At 31.4% G+C, this 27,232-nt stretch overlaps 1 protein-coding gene across 2 annotated transcripts; it reads right to left on the bottom strand.

Annotated features, from left to right (window-relative positions):
* Nucleotides 1-5,190: 5,190 nt before the first annotated feature.
* LOC119673456 lies at nt 5,191-27,232 on the bottom strand. 2 transcript variants are annotated; one of them, XM_038084735.1, is made up of 5 exons: nt 26,975-27,232; nt 13,906-13,990; nt 5,652-5,764; nt 5,548-5,601; nt 5,191-5,493 (listed from the first exon to the last, which is right to left on the bottom strand). In XM_038084735.1, the coding sequence occupies exons 1-5, from the start codon at nt 27,021-27,023 to the stop codon at nt 5,306-5,308; spliced, it is 489 nt and encodes a 162-aa protein (XP_037940663.1). In that variant the 5' UTR covers nt 27,024-27,232; the 3' UTR covers nt 5,191-5,305. The 2 variants fall into 2 exon arrangements, with proteins under 2 accessions (XP_037940663.1, XP_037940664.1); XM_038084736.1 differs by having other exon boundaries at nt 5,191-5,490; nt 26,975-27,170.

Below are 27,232 nucleotides of genomic sequence, written 5' to 3' on the forward strand. Positions count from 1 at the left end.
GAAATTTGTTAGCTATCTCTCTCAGTTGTTTGAATTGTGTGTAAAAAATTTTCACTGTTAACGTAAGTTTCGCTTTTGCTGTTGATGCGAGTGCTGCCTAGGCATTTACACACAACAAAATAATCAGATTACGCATTTTGGGTTGTTCAAGCAACTGATTAACATCAAAATGATAAATTTTTTTATACGAAGTTTTTGAATCAACTAAGCAACTAATCAGTTGCCTGAATACCCCTAATGTATAAATGTGCGGCCAACTATTGTGCTCGCCTAGCGACAGAAATTCGTGGTGCTACTGCTAAAAGGGGAAGACCAAATAGAAATATTCTGCGATTTGAGCTGCAAACTTATGAGCGCATCTAAAAACTATAGTAGCTAAGAGAACAAATTGATTGAGTTGTCATAGACAATTATATTTAATTTTTTTTTGCTAAAACTTTAATCTTTAAATATATACATATATGTGCATGTAATAAATAATATTAATTCTCGATGTAGATATTTAATGGATTTATATATATTATTTGACTTCTCCGCACCTTAGAGCAGTCGTCACTGCTTAGTAGACATTCTAGGTGTTGAATGACTTGCAATGATCGTTGGAGTTCTGTTTTGCAATTACTGATTTGATGAAGCGCTTGACTTGATCATTCGCTCTGGTTAAGCTCGTGATAACTAAAATTAGTAGTATATGTATTTCCTTCTTCACAGTAATGACGAACTTTTTTGGAGTTAAACGCTCCACCTCGGTTGCTAGTAATGCGACAAAGATTACTGAACGTCATACTTTAAGGCTTTAGCTTTTGTAGAACTTCATGAATTGATGCCGAATAAAGTCAGCAAGATTTTGTAATGGCGTCAATGAGGTGATATTGTATGAAGTGATATTTTTTTGAAAAAGGATGCCATGAAATCATTCATCTCACTTGCGGCGTTGTAACATAGAAAAATGTATTTTTTAATAATTCATTTTTTTTAAATACAGAAAAATATTGTTTGGATATTGGAAATTCTTAATTGGATTTTATTACTTCGGTTTTAACTATGGTGATCGATTACTATTGATGAATTTTACTGTTATAAAAAAGTTATGTGCGGGTATACTGTAACAGTGTTCAGTCCTGCGTAAAAGTAAGTAAAATGTAGAATTATTTATGTTAATTCATAAGGTTCTGTTAGTTTCAGTCTTTTCAGTTCACATTTAAAAGTTAAATATCTTTTAAATTAGTGGGACTAAGCTATCGTTTTTCTTGATTGGCAGCTGTTATACACTAGTTCGCATAAGTATTTTGACGAAACCTTTTTGTGACTACTGAACCTAGCCTTACTTAGTACCATTAAATAACGGTGCGAAAATGAAGACTCCAATTAGTGAGCGATCCGATGACTGTCCGATGACGTTTAAAGGAAAGATATTTTAAGACAATAAAAGCTAAAAACGTGCCGTATATATCAAAAGCAAACAAGCTTAAGAGACTAGTCTTCACTGCCAAAAGAACATCTGCACAAGCCAAAAGACTTCTAGAGAAACGTTCTATGGACAGACGAAAGCTCCTCTGAGTATAACTCATCAAAAAACACATTTTTTGTACGATTGCTTAAGGTGCAAAGGCAAAACAGATGTTCCGTTTTTCAAAAAGTGAGCCATGATGGAGGCGCTGTTATGTTTTGGGGATGTGTTGTATAAGATAGGCTGGGGGACCATGCGTCAGCTCAATGAACCAAGGTTAATATTTGACTACCCTAAACGATTATGCTTTCCTTCCGGAGATAGACTTATTAGAGAATCACTTATCCTGCAACAGGATAAGTAACAGGATGCAACTTTATTTTTCTTAAGTTTAAACTTTGTCATCTTAGTATTATATACTTGTTACAATACTTATGCCAACATATGAAATTACTAATTAATTTATATCTTTTTAAGTTTCTATGAAAAATATTTGCTTGATTATTTTTAAGTTTGTATTAGCTATAAACATGAAGAAAAAACAATTCTTTATAAAACCATTACAAAATTAAACTCAAAAATGCACCATTTTTATTTCGTCAAAATACTTATACCGACTAGTATATGTTGAAACCAATTTTTATACGTTGAAAAATTGTTATATCCTGAAATACATCTAAGCCATATGTTGAAAATTAGACCAGAATGTTATTGTATTGGTAAAACTTTTATTTATTTAGAAATTTATTATTATTAATATTGATATTATGAACTCACTTATTTTATATACATAATTATATAATAATTATATGTAATTGATTTACAATATTAGTTCATCTTTTAATGGTAATTAACTATTTTATATTTAGATTCGTCTTTTATTAGTAATCATTTTGTGTATAGACATTCATACTGAGCATCCTTTAGTGGTAATGAACATATACATATATAGTTATACATACGTCTACATATATATTTAAAATATTAGTTTTATTGCATTTCTTGATAGGTTTCTCCACTAAGACTCAAGAATGTAGAAAGAAAGATTAAGCTTACAAGATAATTTTACCTACGCTTGATGTTTTGTCTTACGTGTCACCATGTTTTAACAGAATTAGTGCTATAATTAGCGTAATTCACAAAATTGCGATTAGATATTATTTTGTAACTATTAATATATATATAATTCTTAAAGTCATCTACCTTCTGACACAATTAATATTAACCAAGAACTAAAAAGCAGTATTCCTTTCCGTCAAACTTACTTTGTTTTTGGCTTAGGTAATACTTGCCAAGTTCTAAATACCATAACTGCCTAGTTTTAAATAACTGAAAATTATTACATTAAATAATAAAAATTAGTATATTATAGCTTAATATTATAGATTTTAAAACGAAAAGAACAGTATATTTTCTATCGGAAAACATATTTAGTTTTTTCATAACATGCTTATACTTGTATTTTTAATATATTTTATTTTCAAGTCTTTTTTTATTCGTTATACAACAAAATGTATTAGCAATCGAACGTGCACAAAGTTCTTTATACTTTACTGCATGATGAGCAATTTAATGATTGCGCTTACCGTCACAAAGCTATATACTACAAAATAATCTTTTGCAAAATAGATTAAGTTGTGAATAAAGCCCTATTAACCAATAAATTTGCCAACATTTGTGCTTGAAATATTTAGATTTCTGTTTGACAGAAAATGCCGACAACATATTGGTCATTTTATAATGGTTGACTGATTACTCTTAAATCCTCTTGAAAGTCTGGTATGTTGATCACCAGCTTGAGTAATCTCAGTAAAAGCTTCTCAAACAGTTTTAATATTGTGGATAATAAAGATATCGGAATTTGTTTGTTTGGTTTTTGTATCATTACTGCTCTTTGATATTTTGATACTCCTCGATACGGATTTTAGTTGAAGGCAGAATTTGGGTATATAACAATTGCTTTTTTAAAAAGATCAGAAGAGATTTTATCTGTTCCCGCTACATTTTTAGAATTGAGAATATTATTGATTTCTTGTGCTATTTCTATAAGTGTGATTAACCTGATATTTGACGGTGGCTGATTTAGTGGTGTTGCATTAATATTAGATAGTATGTTATGTGGCTGAAACACTTCAACTCGATATTAAGAAGACATTTATATTTTTTCATCAGCTTTTCAGACAATTATTTTAATATTTTTGATTGGAGCCACCTAGACAAATGGAAACTTAAGCAGACACGTTGTTTTCCATTGCAACTAATCTTTATTTGCAATTAGTCTCAGTTCACTCAAAAAGTTCGTAATGCACATTCTTTTATAATTTTAAATTACTTATAAATTTAGTTATTTATGGATTTTTAATTCTGTCATGAAAGTTTTGCCTTTCTTTTTTCCTTGATTAAAATTCTGATGTGAACTAAATGTATAACTAGTTGTTCAGTTTGTTCTTTGCAGTCGGTGTAGCATCTATGGCTGCCGCATGTATTTGTTCAATGTAACACTGTATTTGTTTTTTAATGTCGGCTTTGATGGGCACAATTTTAAGGTGTTATGATTATCCAAGTTTTTCTGAATTGGTGACAATTAAGATGATGTTTGCCGTTAAGGTTATTAGGACCGGAATATTATCTCATGTTAGATTTTTCAATTCTTCTGTTGTTTAAAAATTAGATAATTTTCTTTTTACAATGGAGCCGATCAGTTTTATTATTTTTTGTAGGTCAATTATTACATTACTTTATTTATGGCATCACACATATGTTTAACTTTGTAGTCTCCTCCGACAAAGAACCTTTGCACAAGGTTATAATATAATGAAAAATTACTTTTTGCCAACGATAAGATATGACAGACAATTTATAACATTAATACCAAGTTTAGCTGTGTTGTGTTGAATTTCGATACAGTTGCCTGTATATTATGCTCTATTATTTATTCTTCTTGACAATGATGTATATTTTTTTCCATGAATAGAACGGTAACACAACTGGTTAAGCCGCAAGGATTAGTAGTCCAGTAAGCATAATATCCCTCATTTTTGGCTTTAAACAACACTAATAACTTTTGCCGTACTGTGCTCATTCCTAATGATGTGCTCATTCCTTACATTTCTTAATTATATGAGGAATTAATTAAGAACAACTGCTGCCTTTTTTTTAAGCTGTTCGCTCTATTCTTTTTAAATTGAACGTATGATAGTTGCAGTCCGTACGTTTCACAAAGAATGCTTCAGAAAGATGCTTACATCCTTAACAAAAGAAACATAAAATTAATAAAGTCTAGACCACACAATACGTTTTTTAATACTTACTGTTAACACTTTTGTCAGCATTACCTTCTGTATATTCGTGAGCGTTCTTTTATTATTGGACAAGAAATCATATTTTTTTCCCTGCATTGCATTAAAGAAATATTTTTTAGTGTAGAATTTGTGGTCCTGCAAAAAAAAAAAAAAACAAAAATGTGTGAAATATACACTTTAAATTGCCAATGCAATCTTTACGTACTCTGTGTGGGTTTGTGTCTGCAAAACATTGACGACAAATTGATTGAACGGCATTAGCAATACAAATTTTTTTATGTACATTATCGTCAATAGTAAAACTGAAGTCCTTTTATATGTAAGCTTGTGCTATCGTTCATATAAACAATAAAACACGGCTAATATGAACAAAATCTTCATATGTATATAAATAGCATTAAAATAATTTAAAATATCTAATGAATTAAAATCAAATCATTTAATTTTATTCAGTCAAAAATGCAAGTTAAATTTATTGTCATCACTGAATCATTATGTGCCATTTTCCTTAAAATATTGCATTAAAATTAACTACTAAAAATATTTAATATATCTAGGGGCTTTTTGTTATATTGTTAAATAAGCGTCTTCCCCACCACGACTCCAAATCAAATGGTTTGAAGTCCGTTAGAACTGGATTTGGTGGTTCCACACAATACAGTGAAGCTACTGAGTGTTGCGAATACTGAAGCTGAATAGTTGAAGTAATTGGTGGAGTCATAACAACTGAAGTATTATCTGCTGAAATTTTGTTACTTTTATTACTGAATTTTTTTTGTTGCTATAAATAAATACCATTTACATCCGGTTTCAAATCGTATGGATTATCTGCTACTATAACGTTCCAAGCTAAGGACGATATCGTTTATTATTTATGCATTAAAATTACTTGTACCTACAGTCATTGATATATTTAATGATTTCTTCATGTTGAGGAGATATAATTTCCTTTTCCATCAACTTATCATAAGCTATGGATTTTTTAATCGTTTGAAAGACAGGTCGAGGCATACTAAAATTAAAATGATTTGTTTCAAATAAAATAAATTATTAATAGTGTTTAATTAATTTATTAATAGTTCTCGAAAAGTTAATTTTTTTTTTGCTAGTTGAAAAGTGCTTATATGCACATTAGAGAACTGTAATCAGTACTTAACACTGAAGTCATAATCAAATCATTGGTTGTATCCACTGCTATTATTTAATGTGCATATAAGGTCTGTTCCACGAGCTACTCGTAGTGAAACTCAAGTTAAACACAAGTAAAATTTACACGAAAATACACGAAAATTTGTTGGTGGAACGCATTTGTGTATACACAGTGTTACTCAAAGTTACTATGAGTAGCTCGTGGAACACACCTATAATTTCCAACTAAAACAACCCGAAATTACTGCATATAATGCCCTTAACCATCCAATAAAGTTTATAATGCTAACAACAACAACAACGAACACTAAAATCAAAACACCAAAAGATTAAAAACACTCAAGTTCTTTGCTTAGTAAACATTAAATTTTTGGTTAAATTTTTATAATATATAGTTTTTGTTTTCATATGTATACCTTTATAGATAGGTCGGTATTTTAAAGCGTTTATAAAATATGTATATTTAGTTTGTGGATTTAAATGACTGAATTATGTACATTTTATTAAATTTTTGATAACAAATTTTATGTATAAATCTACAATTTTTCTACAATTTAACTGTTTTCAAAATACTCCCAAGATTTATGCAGTTTTCAATTTTAAATTTTTTAGTCGCAATTTTACATTTCAGAGTTGTAAAAAAACAGCATTAAGTCTGGTTGAAACAAATTGGCATCACTTTCAAAATATCTTAAATGCTTATTTTTGACATATGTATGAGGTTCGACATTTTTAGAATGTGAAATGAAAATATATAATTTTATAGAATTGTGGTATCTAGTTATTACATAATACATTTTGTTATTGAATGTGTAGTTGTAAGTGCTACAGCCACATATATTAAAATCGTACCAATTTTCACACATTATTAATTTGTGTATCTAAATGTATGTCAAAGTTATTATCCCTTGACTGTCGTCCAATAATTGTTCGAAAGCAGTATATGTAGCGCCGATCAATTTTTGGATGATGATAGAGACTATTGTTATAATTTTGTGCATACTGCAGAAATTTACTTCTGAATATTACTGCTTTTGTGACTGGCCGCAAATTGACATATCTCTCAACATCTCATACGAGGTCTCCGCATATTGTCTTTTGTTAAAAAACTGTTTCGCACATTGAAGAAACCACTATATTTTTATATTCGATATTAATTGAATATTTCAATTTACTAAAAGTCCCCTTATTCTTCCACTATACCTTGATTCATAATGAATTTTAATTTAACAGGTAGTTTAATTTTCAGTAAATATTTTGGAATCGTTCACAAGTAAATCTTCAGATCACTCAACACTTAAAAAAGGCAAAGCAAAGAAAGTAAAATATTTGACAAAAAACCGGTTTTTTTGCATTTTCTGTTTTCTGTTCTGTTACTTTTTTTTGCGCTTTGCAAAAGTAAACTACAAAACTTTACAAAAAAATTGCAAATGATTAATTCACCCTGCAAATTTTGCAAATGATTGCTTTACACAAAAAATAAGTGTCTTATGTATATTAATAAAAGACAAAATGCGTAAAATGAAAGAAATCGTTAATAAATAAATAAAAATAGTTTTAAAAAAATAGAAATAGAAAATTTGTTTAAGCAAATATTATTGCTGTTTTTAAAATAAATTTAGTTCCAATAATTTAAGGAATATATTTCCGGACAATACTTTTAAATTGTGAATTAAAAACTTCAGTTTCTAAAAAAACTTTATATTACATTTAACATAAATGTTTTATAATATTTTATAATATTTAGTTTTTAATATTTTATAATATTTTATTTAGACCTATATAAAAGCAACTTATTATATTTGTTAATTTTGTTTTTTAATATAATTTTTGTTAAAACAACTCATACTCATACTCGTTACATATAAATTCTTTTTTTATAACTTTTCAAACTGCAAAATAAATTAAAAGCTTAAAAATTGTCTCTATGGATATACAAAACTTCTTTATCTACGATTCAATGTCAATAAAAGAAATCATATACAAAAATTTTGTGTTTTGTATTAATGTATAACATATAATTGTACTAAAATTATACAAATATTTCAAATTGTAATAATAAAATTTATTAAAATAAAATATTATTTTAAACTAAAATTAAACTCATAAGTACATGCTATGGATAAATCATGTACTCATAGCATCAAAATATCAAACAAATAAAAAAAATATACAAACAGAAACGAAATGCTTTCAAAAACCAATACAAATTGAAAGTGATCTAATTTTTTGGTGCAACGCTTTGCTTTGCATTTTATGCAAAGACTCTGCAATGAAATCTTTATTTGCAAAGTGCAAAGTAAATAAGAATGTCTCTTATCTACTGTGTTTTTGCCCACCTCTTGCACGGCGGCGGCTTATTACTTGGTGAACCCCCGTTCTTGAGGATCTAGACCAGTTACAGGACCTGTCACTAAATAGCATTCTATGCTTCGCCAAAGGTTCTAGGTGGTTTTATACACTGAGTTTCTCCCATATATACAGTAACACAATGGGCGATTAGGCCTAAGTGGATTCACTAGTGAGTGCCGGTATAACCTAATCTAACCTCTATCTATAGAATAGATGTCACATTATAAAGTGGCAATTTTATTTGTTGACATATTCACAAAGCAAAAAATTAACATGATCACTAAAAAAAAATTGATAAAAAAAATTATTTTCTAAACATTGTTGTTCGATCACACAATCAGTATCAGTTCGACGCATTGCCTATTCAGCGAGCTACAGTTCTTGTATATGATTTCATAAGGTTTTTTTTGTATTGTCACAACTATTTACATTATATGGTAAACAACGAGTAGCTTGTTTACCATATCTCATCAATACTATTTATACATAAATAAGCAATTTACTACATAAATTACTTTACATTCTAATTCAATGCCATGTCAGCTACATTTCGCCGTTTTACTCGTCTTGGTTGTCTTTACGAGGTTATGATGTAAACAGCTTCAGTGTTAATTCGCGGTCAATCAGCCATTCCATTTTACGCAACTTTATATCAAGCTCGTCTCGTTTCTTTTTTATGTGTTCTTTCCATCGAAGTTTTGCGTCCAACGTTATGCCAAGTTATTTTGCAGTGCTGGCATGGCATATGGTATGTAAGTATCTTGAATCGAAATAGGAAAGAACATCCACATGAACCGATTTAGCAGAATTCAGTTTGATACGTCATCTTTTTGTCCAATTGTCTATCGAATCTGTAGCTGTTTGTTATTTGCTATAGATTCTTCAACGGAGTTAGCAATCGTCAGAATAGCGATTATAAATGTTGGAATTTTACTTTCAGGTATTATTGGCAAGTACATTGTGTAATGTAGGTATAGTAGTGGACTGAGTACACTCTCCTGAGGTACACCAGTTTTTATCGCAGATAGATTTGCTTAATAGTTTTCGTGTTTTACATAAAAAAACCTCGAGGTAATGTAAGACTGGTTTATTCAGAACTATGTGACAATCAGTAATTCATCACACTGTACATCATTAGGCCGAAATATTTTTGTCAGGTTATTTGCGAAAGCTTCGGTTTTTTCCTCATTGCTTCTAGCCTATTTTCCATTGCTGTCTTTGAACGTTGGTGTGAAGATAATGGGTTTCCTTAAGTATTTTGTCGATTTACACAATGAGTATTCTGATTTTTTGTCAACTACAAGTGATGAAATATAATTTTTTACTGACTCATTTTTGATAAGACGAATCTCAGTTTTTAAACGTTTAGTAGCTTCATTAAGCCTGCTTTTATCTAGATGAGATCGAGTTTGATGTCATCTTGTCCTTAGTTTCCTTTTTTCTTTTATTAGACTCGTAATTTCCCTTGGATAGTTCTCCTCTACAGTTTTTCTTTTATACTCAGGGGTACTGCTCCAAGCCACTCTTTGAATTTGCTTAATGAACTGATCGTAGTCTCTTTCAAGTTCATCACAAGCGCACAGTGGAGTTGAAAGGTTTACACTGTCGTATCACTTAAAGTTAAATATGTTGACAAATGGTCGGAGTGCAGATTTAAACCTTGTTTGATTACCATGTAGTTTGATGATATTTTTTCAGTCAGAAAGAAATCATAAGGTCAGGCAATTTATATGGATCGGTCGGCCAGTAAGTTGGTTTTCCTGTTGAAATGAATTCGCATCTCGTTTCTATTGCAACCTTATACAGTTCTCTTCTCTTTGTTGTTGTGATGCGTGAGTCCCAATGAGTACGTTTCGCATTGAAATTTCCACCTACAATAAAATTAAATTTGTGTCTTCCTATTAGCTGTTTATATTCCATTGCTGTAATGGTATACCTTGGGGGACTGTAAATAGCAATTATTGACAAAGGCTGATTATATGTTTTTACAGTGATAGTTGTTGTTTGAAACATTTGAGTACTACATTTGTTTTCTTCATAATGATCTATGCTTTTCCAAATAATTACAATAATTCCTCCTTTCGCACAGTTACCTGGATGTATAGTGTATAATAATTATTGAATGTTATAAAAGAGTGTGCAGTAAAATGTGTTTCAGACACAAGGCAAATATCGATTTGTTCCATCTTAAGTAATATTTCTAGTTGTTTTTGATGTTTTGACAGACCGTTTGAGTTCCATGTCATAATTTTTAAGCAATTTTTCATTTTTTATTTTTTGAATTTTCGTTAAGTTTTTTTTCTAACATAGTTAGTCGGACTTGTATTGCATTGGCTACTACCTCCTGCTTTTGCGGTTTTTGCAGGATCTGTGTGAGTACATCTTCATTTTGTTTATTCGTCCTAGAATTGGCTATTGCCTCAATATTGCTCGCATAGCTGACTTTACCATTACTTTTAACTGCTAGTGCATAAGATATGTTTTGCTTTTTATTTGTGGTATGTGTGAAAAGTGTTTTTATTTTGTTAATCAGTTTTTTATTTTGTTCCTGGTTACTTATTCGTTTATTTCAAATTTTTTGCAGGTCAATAGCTACAACACACCCTCTGTAGTTTGCAGGATAATTTTCACCACAGTTGCAAAACTTTGGCTGTTTGTTAGCATCTTTTATACAATTAATAGTGTGATTGCCTGTGAATTTGATACATCTCGGTATCTTATTACAATAATTCTTAGTGTGGCCAAACCCCTGGCAGCTTTTACACTGTGGTATAAGTTTGGGAGACTTCACAGCTTCGATTTCGACTATTGAGTGCAGAATATGTCATATTTCGAATATTTTATTGATGTCTTCGTTATGTTCAAACGTTAGAAGAAATATTTTTAAGGGTTCTTTTGTTTTTTGTTTAAGTTTATTTTTAGCACTCAAAGCTTGGAAGCCCTGTTTCTATAAATCGCTGACAATACTTTCTTCTTCACATGAATGATGCAAATTTAATGCAATAACTCTGATGAGTCGTATCTGCTTATTTTCGTATGAAAACCAGTAGAAGTTTGAATTGGAGAGACTTTTAGTGACAGCTCTGTAATAATCATCATCAAAAACATTGATTTTTTGAGTATCATTTCCAAGTAATCGAATTGTAAATTTGTTTTTGACATTTTTATCAATAGTACTTTGCAGTTCTTGATATTGATTAACATTTGAAATCACTATAGGAGGCGGGCATAGCTCACTTCTTTTATTGGTTTCAGTTTTTTCAATATTTTTGGCTTGAATGATTACCTCAGGTGAGGATTCTGCTCTACGTTTTTTATTGGGTGTAGATTTCTTTATTATCTAATATGTCTCTTGTGCTAGCTCCTCTTCGTCTGTTACATATTCTTAGGATTTCTCAATCGAACAACTAGTTAGTAATGAATATGAATCTTTCACTATTTTCAAATTGACATTTTCCGCTTTAAGACGTTAATTTTCTTTTTTAAGTTGTTGGCATAATACTTGCAGATCAATTACCTTTTGTTGAAGATCTTTCATTTCTGGCTCGCTTGTTTTATTAAAGGTTGGAGTAGAATCACCAAGTTTTGAACTTTCGCAAGCTGAGTTCGATCTCTGTCTTCCTAATAAAGAGTCACGCATAAATGCGACTGTTGCTTGGCTGGTAATTTTATTTTCTTTTGCTTCCTTAGCTGAAGCTTTGTTTTGTTTCCTTTTTCCAGGTGAAGGTGCCATAATTGTAATTTACTTTTAGGCCCAACTTAAAGTCGATAATATAGCGCAGTGTAAAATATGTATTTTTAATTTGAAATAAATTCTTCCAATTTTATAGCTAAATCACTAGCCAGGCGCGCAAAAATCAGAAGTATTTTCAGTGATAATAAGTAATTACCTAGTTAGCTGATATTTTAAAACACCACTTACAATTCACAAATTGAATTACACAATATTATTTTTTTACACGATGTAAAGCCAAACAAATTGTGCAGAAGTTTAGTAGTTTTGCAACAATACATTAAATGCAACATTAAATAAGTAAATATCGGACGAAATTTTTTTTTTTTTTATTTTTATTTCTTTTTTTCTAAAGTAAGAGTTTTTGTTTTGCCGGTCGGAATAATTAGAAATGTAATTAATAAATAATATAACCCCGCGGGTGCGATATTTCGCCACTTTCGGTGAGTTCTTTGACTAGTTATATTATATTATATTTGCGATACATCCGCATTTAGTGTCGAGTTTTTTCCTAGGTTCTACTTCAAAAAACATGGAGCGCACCACAAACGCGACTTACTTTTTCAAAAACAAATAATAAGGTTGTAGATGAAATCTTTTGTGAGATTTGATAAATGTTTGATAATTAGTTGTTGGTTTTGAAATTTAATTCACTTTAAGTATATTTCATAAAATATCGACAAAACTAAGTTTTGCAGTCTAATTTATTTAGCAAAAGTTGTTGCTAGTGTTGACATAACTGTTTCAATTGACTACATGCGTTGTTGTAAGCAAAAGTTACTTCTTGTGAACAACTATACCTACGGTCTAATATTAGTCCTTATCTATTTGTCCATCAAAGACTATATTTCGGCATTGTTAAGCGCTAGTCTTTCCAAATCTTTTAATAAAGATTTTAGATCATAATAACTGGAGTGATGTTTTATATCTATTTCGCTAAAAATTTTATGATACTGAAATTGACAATTAATTATTTGATTTCTTATTGTTATTCTTATGCACGAAGTAATTCTACACTTTCTGCTCATTGCTCTATTTTCTAGATGTTGTGGCTAAAACTAAATTACAAAAAATTAATCCCGCGGAACACAACATTTCCACGTAATAGGCTAAAGAAAATAATGTATAAAAGAAGAACAAAAAAATAAAAACCAAATAAATTCAAATTAAAAAAAATGGTTTATAAAATTACTAAAATACTAAAAGTTATATACTATAAACGTTTTAACAAAGAGGTGCAAAAGTCCTTTTGTTAAATAGTGTTAAGTTGTTAAGTTTCAGATACGACATTATATTTTCCAAAAAAGATACGTGTTCATCAAGATTTCGAATATATTCAGTCGGACATTATGTCCACAATATAAGAGGGGAACTAAGATGAAAAGCAAGAGTGAGCAGATGAGTTTGGAGAAACGAAATTGTTATATATTAAAAATAATCATTTAATTCTGAAAACTCAAAAAGAATTCAAACGAGATTTTGGTGTTCGAAAAAAGGTTTCTGAAAACAGTATTTGTTGGCTAAAATTTTCAACATTTAAATATCGTTCCAGTATATACTGCTTATCTACGTTGTTCATGCTAGATCGGAACGGCTTTTTGGTTACTTTTTGCATAAACTATAAACGTTTATAAAATATAATATTTTTAAAACTTAAAATTTAATTAAGAAGAAAAAAATTTGAATTCAAACAGTAATCTAATGTCGTCACATACGTTTACTATGAAGGATCTGACAAATAATTTTATTCTGTAGGCTTAAAAAAGATTCAAAATCGCTTGAACAAATGCATCCATTAAAAAGAAGACTTTGTTAAGAAATAAAAAAAAAACAATAAAAAAATATGCTAGATACATAACTCTATATGTTTTTAATAATTGACTTTTAAATTCAATGTTAAAATTAATATAATTACTTACTTTATTAGTTCAGACCCATTTATAACCCATTTTCTTCTTCCAATTGTTTTAATTGATTCAAAATTGTCATAGTTTTGAGAATATCCTATAAAAATTAACAATTGTTATTATAAAACTGTAAAAATAGGAAAAAATAAAAACTTAAAATCATAAAATCACTACAAAATTTACTACTTTTTTCACTTTCTGTTTGTAATTTTTTAATGAAACTGTTATTATTATATATATATTAACTCTGAATATATTTTCGCCGCTTATAAATAACAACAAATTGTTGAAAATCTAAGAATAATTACCAAAATATATCTAAATAACCGCTGTTGTTGCATTAAGTATACATATATAAGGGAATATGAAGTGCGATTTCATTTTTTGTATTTTTAAGAGAATATAAATTTGGAGGCTACGAGTATTAGAACTTAATTGTCGATTAACTTGCAAAACACAATACTACAAGAAAATATATATTTAGTCCTTTGAATTTACTTATAATACGCAATAATGATTTAGCCACTATATTTTAGGGTCAACTGGCAGCAGCATTAGCCAGTGATATAAAATTGGAGCTATCGAAGAAGATAAAAAAGTCTTTTACGAGTAGTAATAACCCAACTAATTCGAAGATGAAGTACTTACACAATTTCTAGTGACGTGCAACTGTGTTCACATCTGTTAAATTTCAGCTATGATTACTACGTTATATGCTAGTTTATGTTAAATTTAAATTTAGCTTAGTTGTCTTTCATTTTTTGTATTTTATGTATTATTTGGCAACATAGAAACGTTTTTTTTCCCCAAATTATTATTGCTATGTTGGGACTTCCTGTTGATGTGCGCAGCCTAGGGGAGGGGACGAGAGGGGTCACTGCTGCAGGTTGCCAAACGCCGAATAAAATGGACACATGAAATTAGTGAGTGAGTATTAAAAGCATATTACAAAACAACTCGTCTACAATATAATAACTGTCGGCTATGCATACACTTCATATTACAGTTCACTCGCGTCTCTCACAAGCTGCAATTCAGAACCTTACCGACAGTCGTTTTGTAATATAAAAAAACAACCTGATTCTAATCAGCCTAAGAGAGAAGATTGTCACAACCGGAAAATCAAAAGGTCTAACCATAAAAAGAAAGGAACAAATATCACAATTCACAACAGATAACATAGTTTACTGGGAAGTACACAGCGCTTACACAATTGAAAAAATGAAAAGAAATAATCCACAAAAATTAAATATAGCAAGAAACAATAGAGATAACTGAAACATAAATATCCAATGTAGAACTAATAATAAAAATAAACAAAAATCCAAACCAACCTGGTCTTTTCTTAACAAAAATTAAGAAAAGATATTGGAGTAATTGCGAGTTATAGGAAAATAGCAATAGGAAAATAAGGACATAAACACAGTGTCAAATATAAAAATAATATTGACTTAAAAACTCCAAGTGACACCAGACTAAATTTCAAAAGTGACAAACAACACTGTGCTCAGGTGTATAAAAACACCTTCGACAAAACCGGAAGAGGATAAACATATTTTTCGTGTATATATATGTTATTTTTATGATTCTTATAGTCAAAGTATTGTATATTTTCCAAATACATATGTATGTTTCATGTTTCAATGAAAATGTAATTTATTATTGTTTCTAAGTAATGTATACCTTAATATTAATTACAATGTATTTATATGTATAGTTCCCCGATGATGACTATAGATTATAGTCGAAATATTGGACAATAAAAATCTTATAAAACTAAATAATAAATTTTTTTTTTTTAAAATATCATTATTTTTAATTACTGGTCAATTAGTAATTACTGACCAATCAGCCCATGAAATAATTATTTTTAAAAAAAATTTCTTTTGGTCATTAAAACATTTAATTATTAATAAACTAGTAATATTAAAATTAAACTTTAATATTTAATATTAAATATATTTATATTAATTTTAATATTTTTATAATTTGTAGTTATATTTACATTATATGTATATTAAATTAAATTAAATTAAATTAAATTAAATTAGTAAAATCCATATTTTTTTAAGTATTTGAAGCTAAGGGACCGATATTAATATCTTTTGTCGGTATTTTCGATAGCCAATTTTAATTTTTCTTGTATTACAGTAAGTTTTTGGTCACAATACTCTTGCCTCCCTTCACTAAAATGTTTCCAATTTTTCTAGGCGCCTAAACTATAAAGTTATTAAGCTCTATCGCAATTTTCTTCCACGGTGGTCTAAAATATGACTTATTGCAAATGCCTTTCGCAATGTCTGGATATTTCTCCATATTTGCAACAAGTTTTACTATCTGCTTTTTATTTATTTATTTTTATTTTTATTAATTTTGCCCTACAATAAAATTTATTAATTTTATTATTTCTTAATTTTATATAAATACATTATTCGTTGAAAAATATATCTAAGAAATTTGAAAAATGCTTGCTTGTATGTTGAAAATATTTGAATAAATACACATAAATATATAACAAAACAAAAAATGCAACAATCGTTATACTCAATATACGTATAACACATTACTTTTGAAACCAGATATATTAAATGATATACTATATTACATTGTGACCGAAAAGCTTCCGGAAATTTTAAATAAAACGCAAAATTCTTAATCTTCATCAATATTTATTTTATCTCCTTCAAAATATGCTCCATTAGAAGCGATACACAAATGCAACGTTTCTTCCAATCATCAAAACATTTTTTATAGGCGCTTTCCGGTATGGCTTTGAGTTCCCTCTGCGAATTCTGTTTTACGTCTTCTATGGATTCAAAACGCGTTCCTCTGAGTGGTAATTTGAGGTTGGGAAACAGGAAAAAGTCACACGGTGCAAGATCAGGTGAATACGGTGGCTGTTCGATGGTATTTATTGAATGTTTGGCCTTAAAATCGTTGATAATGTTGAACAAATTGAGGTGAATCGGAACAAGCCGGGCGTTGACACGTCGCATACACAAATTGTCCACCAAAATCAAACGAGCCATCTCACGACCGATGCCTAGCTCTCGTGCTATCTCTCTAACACTCACATGAGGATTTTTGAACACGATTTCCTTTGCCTTTTCAATGTTTTCGTCGGTGGTAGAGGTCGAAGGTCGTCCAGAACGCGGCATGTCTTCGACGGTCGTACGACAGTCCTGAAAGGCTTTGTACCACTCATAAACTTGAGTTTTCGATAAAACTGATTCCCCATAAGCCTTTTGTAGCATTCGCAACGATTCTGCACACGAAATTTCGTTCGAAAAACAAAATTTGATGCAAACTCTTTGTTCAATATTTTTTTCCATTGTTTTTTTCGCAACGCACTACTGAGGTGAACTGGTTTCAACAGCTGCCGTAAACGAACTGTCTGACAGATCGCGCTCATTTTTTGGCATAGTAATTAAGGACATGCTGCCAAACTACATAAACTTAAAATATCGAAAAATATACAGCGCGCGAATTTTAAATGAGAACCTCCGAAAACTTTTCGGTCACAATGTATATTAGATCTAAATGAATTATTACTAACTATTAAATTAGTTATATTAAAATTATATTAAAGTTATATGTTAAATTGACTGTATTTATTTTAGCATTCAGCATTTATTTTATACGATCGACAAACTTCTACTGCTCAAATGCAGTAGAGAAATTTATCTACCGCTGATAGAAAAACTTCTATTGGTTTGCAATTCATAATACCAAAATTTGATTTTTTCTACCAACAGTAGAAATTTTTCTACCAACAGTAGAAATTTTTCTACTGTCTATCACCGATCGACAATTCATAATAGGGACTAATGACTACTTTATAAGTAGGTAAAAAATAGAAAATTTTTATTTTATTTTATTATTTAAATATTTATATAATTTATTACTCTCTTATATACAATAAAACAAAGTAAAATATCTTATTTATTAATTGAAATTATTAATGTCAAATCAAATTAACTAAAATTTGAGCTTCTCTCCAAAACTCGTATTTATTTTTATAATTAAGATAGAAATGTCCTTAAATTAATAAACTAATAAGAATCAATGTTTTACCGGCGCATAATTGCAAAAGTTTATTTTAACTTATTCTAGGAATCCCATTAATTGCAGAATTTGGGTTTCTTTCGTTATCTATTGTTTTAAATAACAATAGTCAACGCTTTATTTTGTGGAAAAAAACCCTAGTGGACAAAATCAATAAATAAAAATTTAAATATATTAAATTTGTTATAATACTTTTATTAAAATAATAATTTTAATAAAATATATCAAATTAATATTTAGTTATATTAAATTTATTATAATAATTTCATTAAAATATATTCAAAAACCTGATCATTATAAGTTACTTTCATATTAAATTAAACTAATTTTAATACTTTTTTAACTTGTCTCCCAAACAATTTGCTTGGGAAAGAATTTGTGCAAAATTGGGAAAAAAATCCCATTCCCATACGATTCAGAATAGCAAAATGGGAATAGGGAACAAAACTCCCATTCAGAACAGCAAAATTGGGAAAAGGGAAAAAACACCTATTTCCATGCGATTCAGAATAGGGCTGATAGTGTTTTAACCAAACAACCAATAACAAGCAAGCCTATAAGCCGCGTTTATCGACTACTAAAAAGCCTTCGACTCTATCCCTCACTTTTGGATTATTGAAGCACTGGAAATATACACGATTAACCTCAAGTTTACAAATTGAAAGGGAACAACAATATATAATTTAACTAAATATCCATTAGATGGGAAAAATACCAAGATGATTTTCTTATGTTCCATATTGCACTAAATCCACTCTTTCTAATTCTTAACTACAATATGTACGGGTATAAACTTATAAATTTAGACACATATCAGTTCACCCATTCTTTCTATATGAATAGAAATAGTAGGTCTGTCCAAAGTACGGCCGCGGGCCGCATGTGGCAATTTTTCATTTGCTGTACTGGTAAAACTACAACATTTTACTTTTATGGTATACCAAATAAATGAATTTAAATTGACAAATTGATAAAACTAAAATTAATATTATAACAGTATTTTTATTTTTGGCGAAAACGACTATGAACGTATGTATTTGTTTCTGCGGCCCTCCAATCTGTACAGTGATTTATATTGGCCCGCTATCGCATCTCGTCTGGACAGCCCTGATCTAAAGATATACAACAAGCTCCTTCAAATCATTGAAACATTTTTCACAGATATATAATTGCAGATTGGAGTAGAAAAATGTAGAACGCAAAGCATCATTCTAGTCTAAAACTTTTATATAAGGATGTATGGTGTAGTATGTGTGAATGTATGAATGAGACCCGAACAACCCCCCAATCTACGGTGGAACAGCTATGCTTGTAGGAACTTGGTCACGGGGTTAGTGATGACCTTAATAGCGAACTGCGGATACCAGGCGACCTCCGCTTTCAATTTGCCTTCTGTCGGTAAATGGGCTCTGCCGATGGCGACTTTATACTTCCCTAATACTCGTGGGATATCATATGGATATATCTAATAAACAAACTAAAGGGGATGATGCTACCCTTATCGCATCAAACACTACTGCTGTCGGGCAGGGAATTAACAACGACCAGTCGGCTGTTGTGTCACAGGTCAGTGAACCCTTTATAGATGGTGCTGTTGGGCACATCTGCAAAAATATACACGCTGTGGAAAATGTTATTTTTCCACAGTATACTGATGCTAGCAGCACAGAAACTGAAGGGTCTGATGCTGCCTCTATTGACATTGATGGAGTCAGTCTCTGTTCTGAACAGTCAGGTGCTACTGTTGTCAATGTTTGTATGAAAGGGATCAGTTTACATGACCAGAAGGGTTTTGTAAAACTGAACTCAATGCAGAAAAGGAGGTTAAAGGCTTACATGAGCCAGGGAAACTCTAGGGATGTGCCCCTAGACATGGTGTCTAAACCGTCAACTCGTGCGTCAGCTAAAAGGGCTTTATCTGACGACATGATCATGCCAGCTGGTAAGAAACCAAAGCAGAACATCTCGATTCAGGGATCGAGTAAACGCTCTTTCAGCCAAGTAGCCAGTCAGGCCAAGGGGATCAAATTAGGATTTGTTCCTTTTGATTTGGCTAAGTGCCCCCTAAACAGGGAACAGATTGCACAGCTACAGGAGGCCATAATTGAGACTGCCATAGAGTTGGCCTCAGACGAGGTTAAACCAGAATTTGAAGGTTGTTTCCCTCGGACGGGATGGCTCATGGTGGTGTGCACAAATAACCAAGCGGCTGAATGGGTCCGTAAAAATGCGGCAGCTATTGCAACAAAAGCTAAACTGGGCGCCAAAGTGGTTGAAGAGTCGGAGTTCCCAAAAACACACCTGGTGCGAGGATACTTTCCACACAGTTGCGATTTTGAAAATACCAAGGTTCTTGCCACAATTGAGGCCCAGAACAAGATTAAAGCAAGCACCTGAAAAGTATTACAGCGGACCGCAGAAGGTTCACTACTCCACATCGTCTTTGCTGTCGACGATGCATCCTGGAACTCACTGGTCCAGAGTGGAGGTAGAATTGCATATCGCTTCAGCCATGTCAAGCTACTGCTTAAAGCTAACAGTATGACAAAGGAGGGGCAGCTAGAACAACGGCCTATGGAACAAAAGATTCCAAACAAACTCCAGATCACAAGGACGGAGAGACAGAAAGTGGAGCACTTGGTCCCACAATCAGTACTTACGTCTACTGTGACTTCCAATGAGGCCCGAACTACTTGTAGAGCCGCCATTCAAAAAAGGCTTTCGATGCGGCCACCTGTGGGTGGAGCATCAACAACTCCAAAAGAGCGCCAGAAGGAAAGAGGGCCACGAAGAGCACGACTTCAGAAGGAAGTCGAACGCTCTCTTAATAAAACTCAACCAAAATGAGCACCATAGGGGTGTTACAGGCGAACCTGCACCACGCGAAAGGAGCATCAGCTACCTTGTGCAGGACCTTCGCCACAAAAGGACTGGCCATAGCGCTTATCCAGGAGCCATGGACAGTCGGTGGGCATATAAAAGGCCTTCAACATCAATCAAGTAAGTTGATATATAAACATGACATAGAGTCGCCTAGAACTACTATACTAGTAAATAAAAATGTTAACTGTATTCCAATTTCAGATTTCATCCAGAGGGACTTGGTGTCGGCCATTTTTGAGGTCCCGACGGAGTGCGGAACACGAGAGATCGTGATCGCATCGGCCTACTTTCCAGGCGATGCAGATGAAGCACCACCTGAAGCAGTCACAAACTTGGTAAATTAACACTTCGTTCAATAATGTGTGTGACTGACACATAGATGGCGGAACTAATACTAAATAAATATTTTTTTTCGAAAGTAGCAACCTTTTTAGGCTTACTGTCAAAATCATATGTTAATCCGACCATTTGTTTACAAGTTACAGTGCTTTAAGTGACGCTACTTTTGAGTTTTCAAAAAAAATGAATTCAAAGCAATTCCATGTGCTGATTTATCATTGTTTTTTAATGAAAAAATATACTATTCAATGCCAGGAATGGCTTGAAAAACATTATTCGGACTCTGCTCCATCAAAAAAAAGCATGTGTTATTGGTATGTTGAATTCAAACGTGGTCGAACAGACACCGATGACATTCCATCTACTGGACGGCCAAATGACACTGTTATTCCGGAAAACGTTGAAAAAACACTGAAAATCATTATGTCCGACCGTAAAGTGAAAGTGAGTGAGATTGCTGACATTCTACAGATATCAGCAGGCAGTGTACACACCATAATACACGAACATTTGGGTATGAAAAAGGTGTTTTCCAAATGGGTGCCGCGTTTGCTCACACCGGAGCAAAAACAACAACGAATCGATGATTCAAAGAGCTGATTGGACATGTTTACGCGCAATAAGTCGGAGTTTTTGCGTCGGTACATCACGATGGATGAAACATGGATCCACCATTTCACTCCAGAGTCAAATCGGCAGTCAGCTGAGTGGTATGCAGCCGGTGACAGCCGCCCAAAGCGACAAAAGACGCAGCAGTTGGCTGGCAAGGTTATGCCGTCTGTATTTTAGGATGCGCATGGAATAATATTCATCTACCATCTCCAGAAGGGGAAGACCATCAACAGCAACTATTATATAGCGTTATTGGAGCGTTTGAAAGAGTTTTGTTCCACCAAGACAATGCACCATGTCACAAGTCGATGAAAACGATGGCAAAATTGAACGAATTGAGCTATGAATTGCTGCCGCACCCACCGTATTCTCCAGATCTGGCCCCCAGCCAGAGCCCTACTGGCTCTTCGCAGACCTCAAAAAGATGCTCCGTGGTAAGAGATTTGGCTCAAATGATGAAGTAATCGCCGAAACGAACGCCTATTTTGAAGGCAAAGAAAAATCGTTTTACAAAGGCGGTATCGAAAGATTGCAAAAGCGTTGATTGATTGTATCTCCCTAAAAGGGGACTATGTTGATGAATAAAAACGAATTTAGGCAAAAAAATGTGTTTTAATTAGTTAGTCACACACATTATTGAACGACGCTAATGCGCACCATACCTTATGGGATAGCACTAACATGAATAGAAGAGGGCAAATGCTTTTAGAATACTTTAGTAGTAATAACATCAGCATATTGAACAATTGTTCTGAACCCACTTTTATTAATGCCATTAGAAGAGAGGTTCCTGACCTTACTCTTTCTAGTCAATTTATCTCCAATCATGTTGATAATTGGAGGGTCTCAAAGGAGGTTTCTTTAACTGACCACCAACATATTCTTTTTGAACTGCCAGGCCAGATTTTACATAAAAATTCGCCAGCTGCACGTAATTGTATCAACTGGGAAGTCTTTAGACTATCCTTAGCTAGTAAGGAGGATCAATTACTGAATTCAATCAGTCATATTGATGAACTTGAATTAGCAGCAGATGACATAAACTCTGATATCTCTCAGGCGCATGAAGATGCATGTAAGGTTGAACCACGTACATCCAGACGGGATGTGCCATGGTGGAACAGCAGGCTCGAAGAAATGCGCAGGGAGGTTAGGAAGCTTTTTAATTTAGCGAAGCGATCAGGGGTGTGGGTAGACTATAAAACATCCTTGACTGCCTACAACAATGATATTAGAAAATCTAAACGGAAATCATGGAAAACTTTCTGTGACAGTGTTGACAACACTCCGCAAATGGCTCGCCTTCATAAAGTGTTGAGAAAGTCTCTTTCAAATGACATTGGTCTATTGAAAAAGAGTGATGGTCTCTACACAACAAATTGCAGGGAAACTTTACAACATTTACTACATGTGCACTTTTATGTGATGCATCCATAGATAGGCGCACATTAAGTTATGAACACCCAGACAATCGATTAAGGTCGCTATCTGGTATCATTTTTGACATTGATAAAATCAGATGGGCAGTTAATTCTTTCAGTCCCTTCAAGTCACCAGGAAGTGATGGTATCTTCCCGGCACTTATACAATATGGCATAGACGTTCTTATCAATCCTTTAAAGGTGCTTTTTAGGGCAAGCCTATGCTGGAAGCATATACCTGAAGCTTGGAGAGAAGTGAAAGTGGTATTTATACCAAAAAATGGTAATAAACCAAGTGATGACGCTAAATCGTATAGACCGATTAGTCTCTCATCCTTCCTCCTGAAAACTATGGAAAGACTCATAGACGTTCGTACAGAATTGTCTAAAAGTCAACCTCTTCACAAAACTGAATTCGCTTATTCCAAAGGGAAATCTACCGAATTGGCCTTACAGACTTGGTTAGGAAAATTAAAAAGGGCCCACAAAAACAAAGAAATTGAGCTTTGTGCATTTCTGGATATTGAAGGAGCATTCGACAATACGAGTTATGGCTCGATCTCAAATGCCTTAACTAACAGAAATGTTGATTTTAATGTTATTTCCTGCATTGAGGCGATGCTTCAAAACAGAAAAATTACATCAACCTTACGTAGAACGTCTGTAGCTGTTGAGGCCGCAAAAGGTTGCCCATAGGGTGGAGTACTGTCTCCTTTGCTCTGGTCAGTGGTTGTTGATGAACTTTTAATCTTATTGGAAAATATTGGTTGTGACGCCATTGGGTATGCAGACGATCTAGTTATAATAGCATCGGGAAAACATGGTAGCAGTCTATCAAAGATCTTGGTAGGACACCTTCGAGGCATTTTAGCGTGGAGACATTTACGTTTTCACACTCAAACGTAAACTAGACATAGGTCCCGTACTTTTAGGAAACACTAATATTTCTCTCCAGTGAAACAAAGTACCTAGGTGTTGTCCTAGATGGTAAACTCACTTGGAGTTCACACTTAAATAAAGTATATAACAAAGCATTAAGGGCTTTATGGACAACACGGTCCTGTATAGGTAAAACTTGGGGCGTAAACCCAAAGATTATATTTTGGATATATCAGGCAGTAGTACGTCCTATCATGACATATGGTTGCCTGGTTTGGTGGCAAAAAGTCACACAGGCTGGATCTATTGCTGTTTGCATGAAGCTCCAGAGATTAGCGTGTCTCTTAATGACTGGTGCTATGAGGACAAGTCCAACTGCAGCACTTGAGGCTATACTTGGATTGACACCTCTGCACATACACATTCAATCTACGGCTGCGCTTAGTGCGCTTCGACTAAAACTCCACACGAACAAGGGTTGTCTTGACTGTGGTCATACAAAAGAGTAGACGTGCAATTTTCACGTCTACTCTTTCAATAAATAAAATCATAAAAAGAAAATATGTAAGTATACAGTCTTAAGCGCGGTACAAACTATTATTTTTGAGTGTCTTTCAAGAGAGAAAATGCATGAATGACAATCGTGCTCACGAAATTTTCACCCAAAAACTTTGTCATTTAAAAGCATATTTTTGCGTGGTTATATAAATTTTTACCTTACAAATTATATATAAACTCAAAAGAGTAGAATTAATTGTAACATAACTTTAATACGTGGTTTTATGATTACATTTATTGTTTTATTATTAATATATTTATTATTTATTATTATTAAAATTACACGTATAAATTAGAAAGAAATATAAATTTAATATAAAAATTTTTATAAAAAATTAAAATACAATTAAATATCCAACTAAATTTATGTGATGATAATAAGTAATTTTTTATTTGAAAAAACATCTAAATATGAACATCGTTAAACTAACGACCTAAACCCAAAAATAATAAAAAATGGAACTAAAAGTTGGTCGTAATAACAATTTATTATTAACCTAAATTTAATTTGTTAAATCATGCCATTAAAAAATATATTTAAAATATTAATAACATTGAACCTACAAAAATATGAAAATTACCAAATGTCTTGAAAAACAATGAATATATATCCTTTTATTAATTATATTATCTATCTATTGTGTTGTATTTTCTTAATATTTTTCATAATTAAAAAAGATAGTCATACACATTTTCCTTATGACTTATTCAATGAACTTAAAAGTAATATAATTAAATAAATGACTTAAAACTAACTCAAATAATATATGGAGAAAAATTTATCAACTAATGATTATAATAATACTATGTTATTTAAAGTCAAATAAATTTCGATTGCCATGGAACACTTCATTAGTTATTAAAATAACTGCAAAATAAGTTTTGTAAACGTTTTTTGCCATACTTGCGAGCCACTAAAAACACTTTTTATTTATTTGTGTAGTTATCTAATACCTAATAACTAATAATAAAATTAACTAAATTAAAACAAAGAAAAAGATATGCAGTGGAATCACATAATATAGAGAATAAACAAAACCAAGACAGAAATCTAAAAGGAATATATTCTAATTTGTTTACAATTCATTAAAAAGTCTAAATACAAAGTTTGGCGGACTTCTCATTGTGGTAATGGTAGTACATTAGCTAAATAATATTTTCATTTATATTTTCTCTACCTATATTTAATAATACTGTTTTCTTAACAAAATAATGAACTCTATTAGTAATAAACTCTATTATAATTAACTCTATTAGTTTAATATTCTCCAAATTAAATATTAGCACAAAATAGTTCGATTTAGATTTGGCGTCAATTACTTTGGCTTTTCAATGTTGCAAAAATTTTGCCGTTCTTTTTGAGACAGTAAGTATTTTGATGTTTTATTTTATTTTTTTCATGACTGTAAATTGTTAAGAATGAATTTTCTCTGAATATATTCTGGTTCGAAAATATTAATAGAATGATAACAAAAAAAAAAATATTGACAAAAAATATCACCGCCTTATTGCTATTAACTGTTGAAGTCGAAAATGTGAAGAAATTTTAGTTTTGTCTAGCTTTTTGAGACAAACTGTAATTCAATTTCAAATTACAATATCTGTATATAAGCGAAACGCATCCCTCCATATTAATAAAATTTACTAATTCTAAGATATGATAAACAAACAGGGATAAAAGTTTAAATACACCCTTAAAATTTAGAATTTAAAGAAAAATAAACATGTCACTGAAATTGTAAGTACGCAGTTTTATTTGATTTCATAAATTATTATAAATAACAACAAAAAATATTTACTTGGTTGCAAGCATAACGGTTAATTTAATAAAAACGAAAAAATGATGAGGACAAAAGTTTAAATACACATCAAAATTGTATGTAATCCAAAGAAATTGACAAACTTTTCAACAAAATATAATACTTAAATATTTTGTTGGACGGCTATGAGTTACTATGACTGCTTGCAGACGACGTGGCATGGAAAGGACTACATTTTCAGTTTCTAATGCCGTTATTTGAGATTAGGCTTTCTTGAGAACTCCTTTTAGTGTAAATATAAATATATTTTTTGTTTTGATTAATTTATGAAATCAAATAAAACTGCATACTTACAAATTTTATGAGGGTGTAGTTAAATTTTTGTTCCTGATAGTATATATCTCCAAACTTAGTTTAAGCTTTAAAACTTAAATCTGCATTAATTCTCCAACATTTCTTATATGCTATCACAATTGTAACGTGATAATTACATATTTCCCAAAAATCAAAACACATTATTATGAACCAGCATATTATATAGATTTGAATATTTGTAATGTTTACCTCTTGTTTTTGCAACAATTTTGCTTGGATTTTTAGCCACAGAATACATGACGTTCAAACGAATAACATATGCGACAATTTTTACGATTAATTCTTTTAATATTAAAATTATATGTATTTGGTATTTCAACAAAACGAAAAATATGGAAAACTAAGTATTATAAATATTTTAGCATTACACTAGCAACAAAATTACACTCACACATCTGTTGCAACCCCGAAATAGGTTAATTTTCTTATTGCATAACGTAACAGTTC

Source organism: Teleopsis dalmanni, chromosome 1 (genome assembly GCF_002237135.1).
Source record: "Teleopsis dalmanni isolate 2A chromosome 1, ASM223713v2, whole genome shotgun sequence".
Lineage (NCBI taxonomy): Eukaryota > Metazoa > Arthropoda > Insecta > Diptera > Diopsidae > Teleopsis > Teleopsis dalmanni.

Coding starts and splice junctions, on each gene's coding strand:
- LOC119673456 (XM_038084735.1), bottom strand. CDS start 27,023: ATGTATTCTGTGGCTAAAAATCCAAGCAAAATTGTTGCAAAAACAAGA. Junction 13,991..26,974: donor AATTGTTGCAAAAACAAGAG/GTAAACATTACA, acceptor TAATTTTTATAG/GATATTCTCAAAACTATGAC. Junction 5,602..5,651: donor CATTAAATATATCAATGACT/GTAGGTACAAGT, acceptor TATCGTCCTTAG/CTTGGAACGTTATAGTAGCA.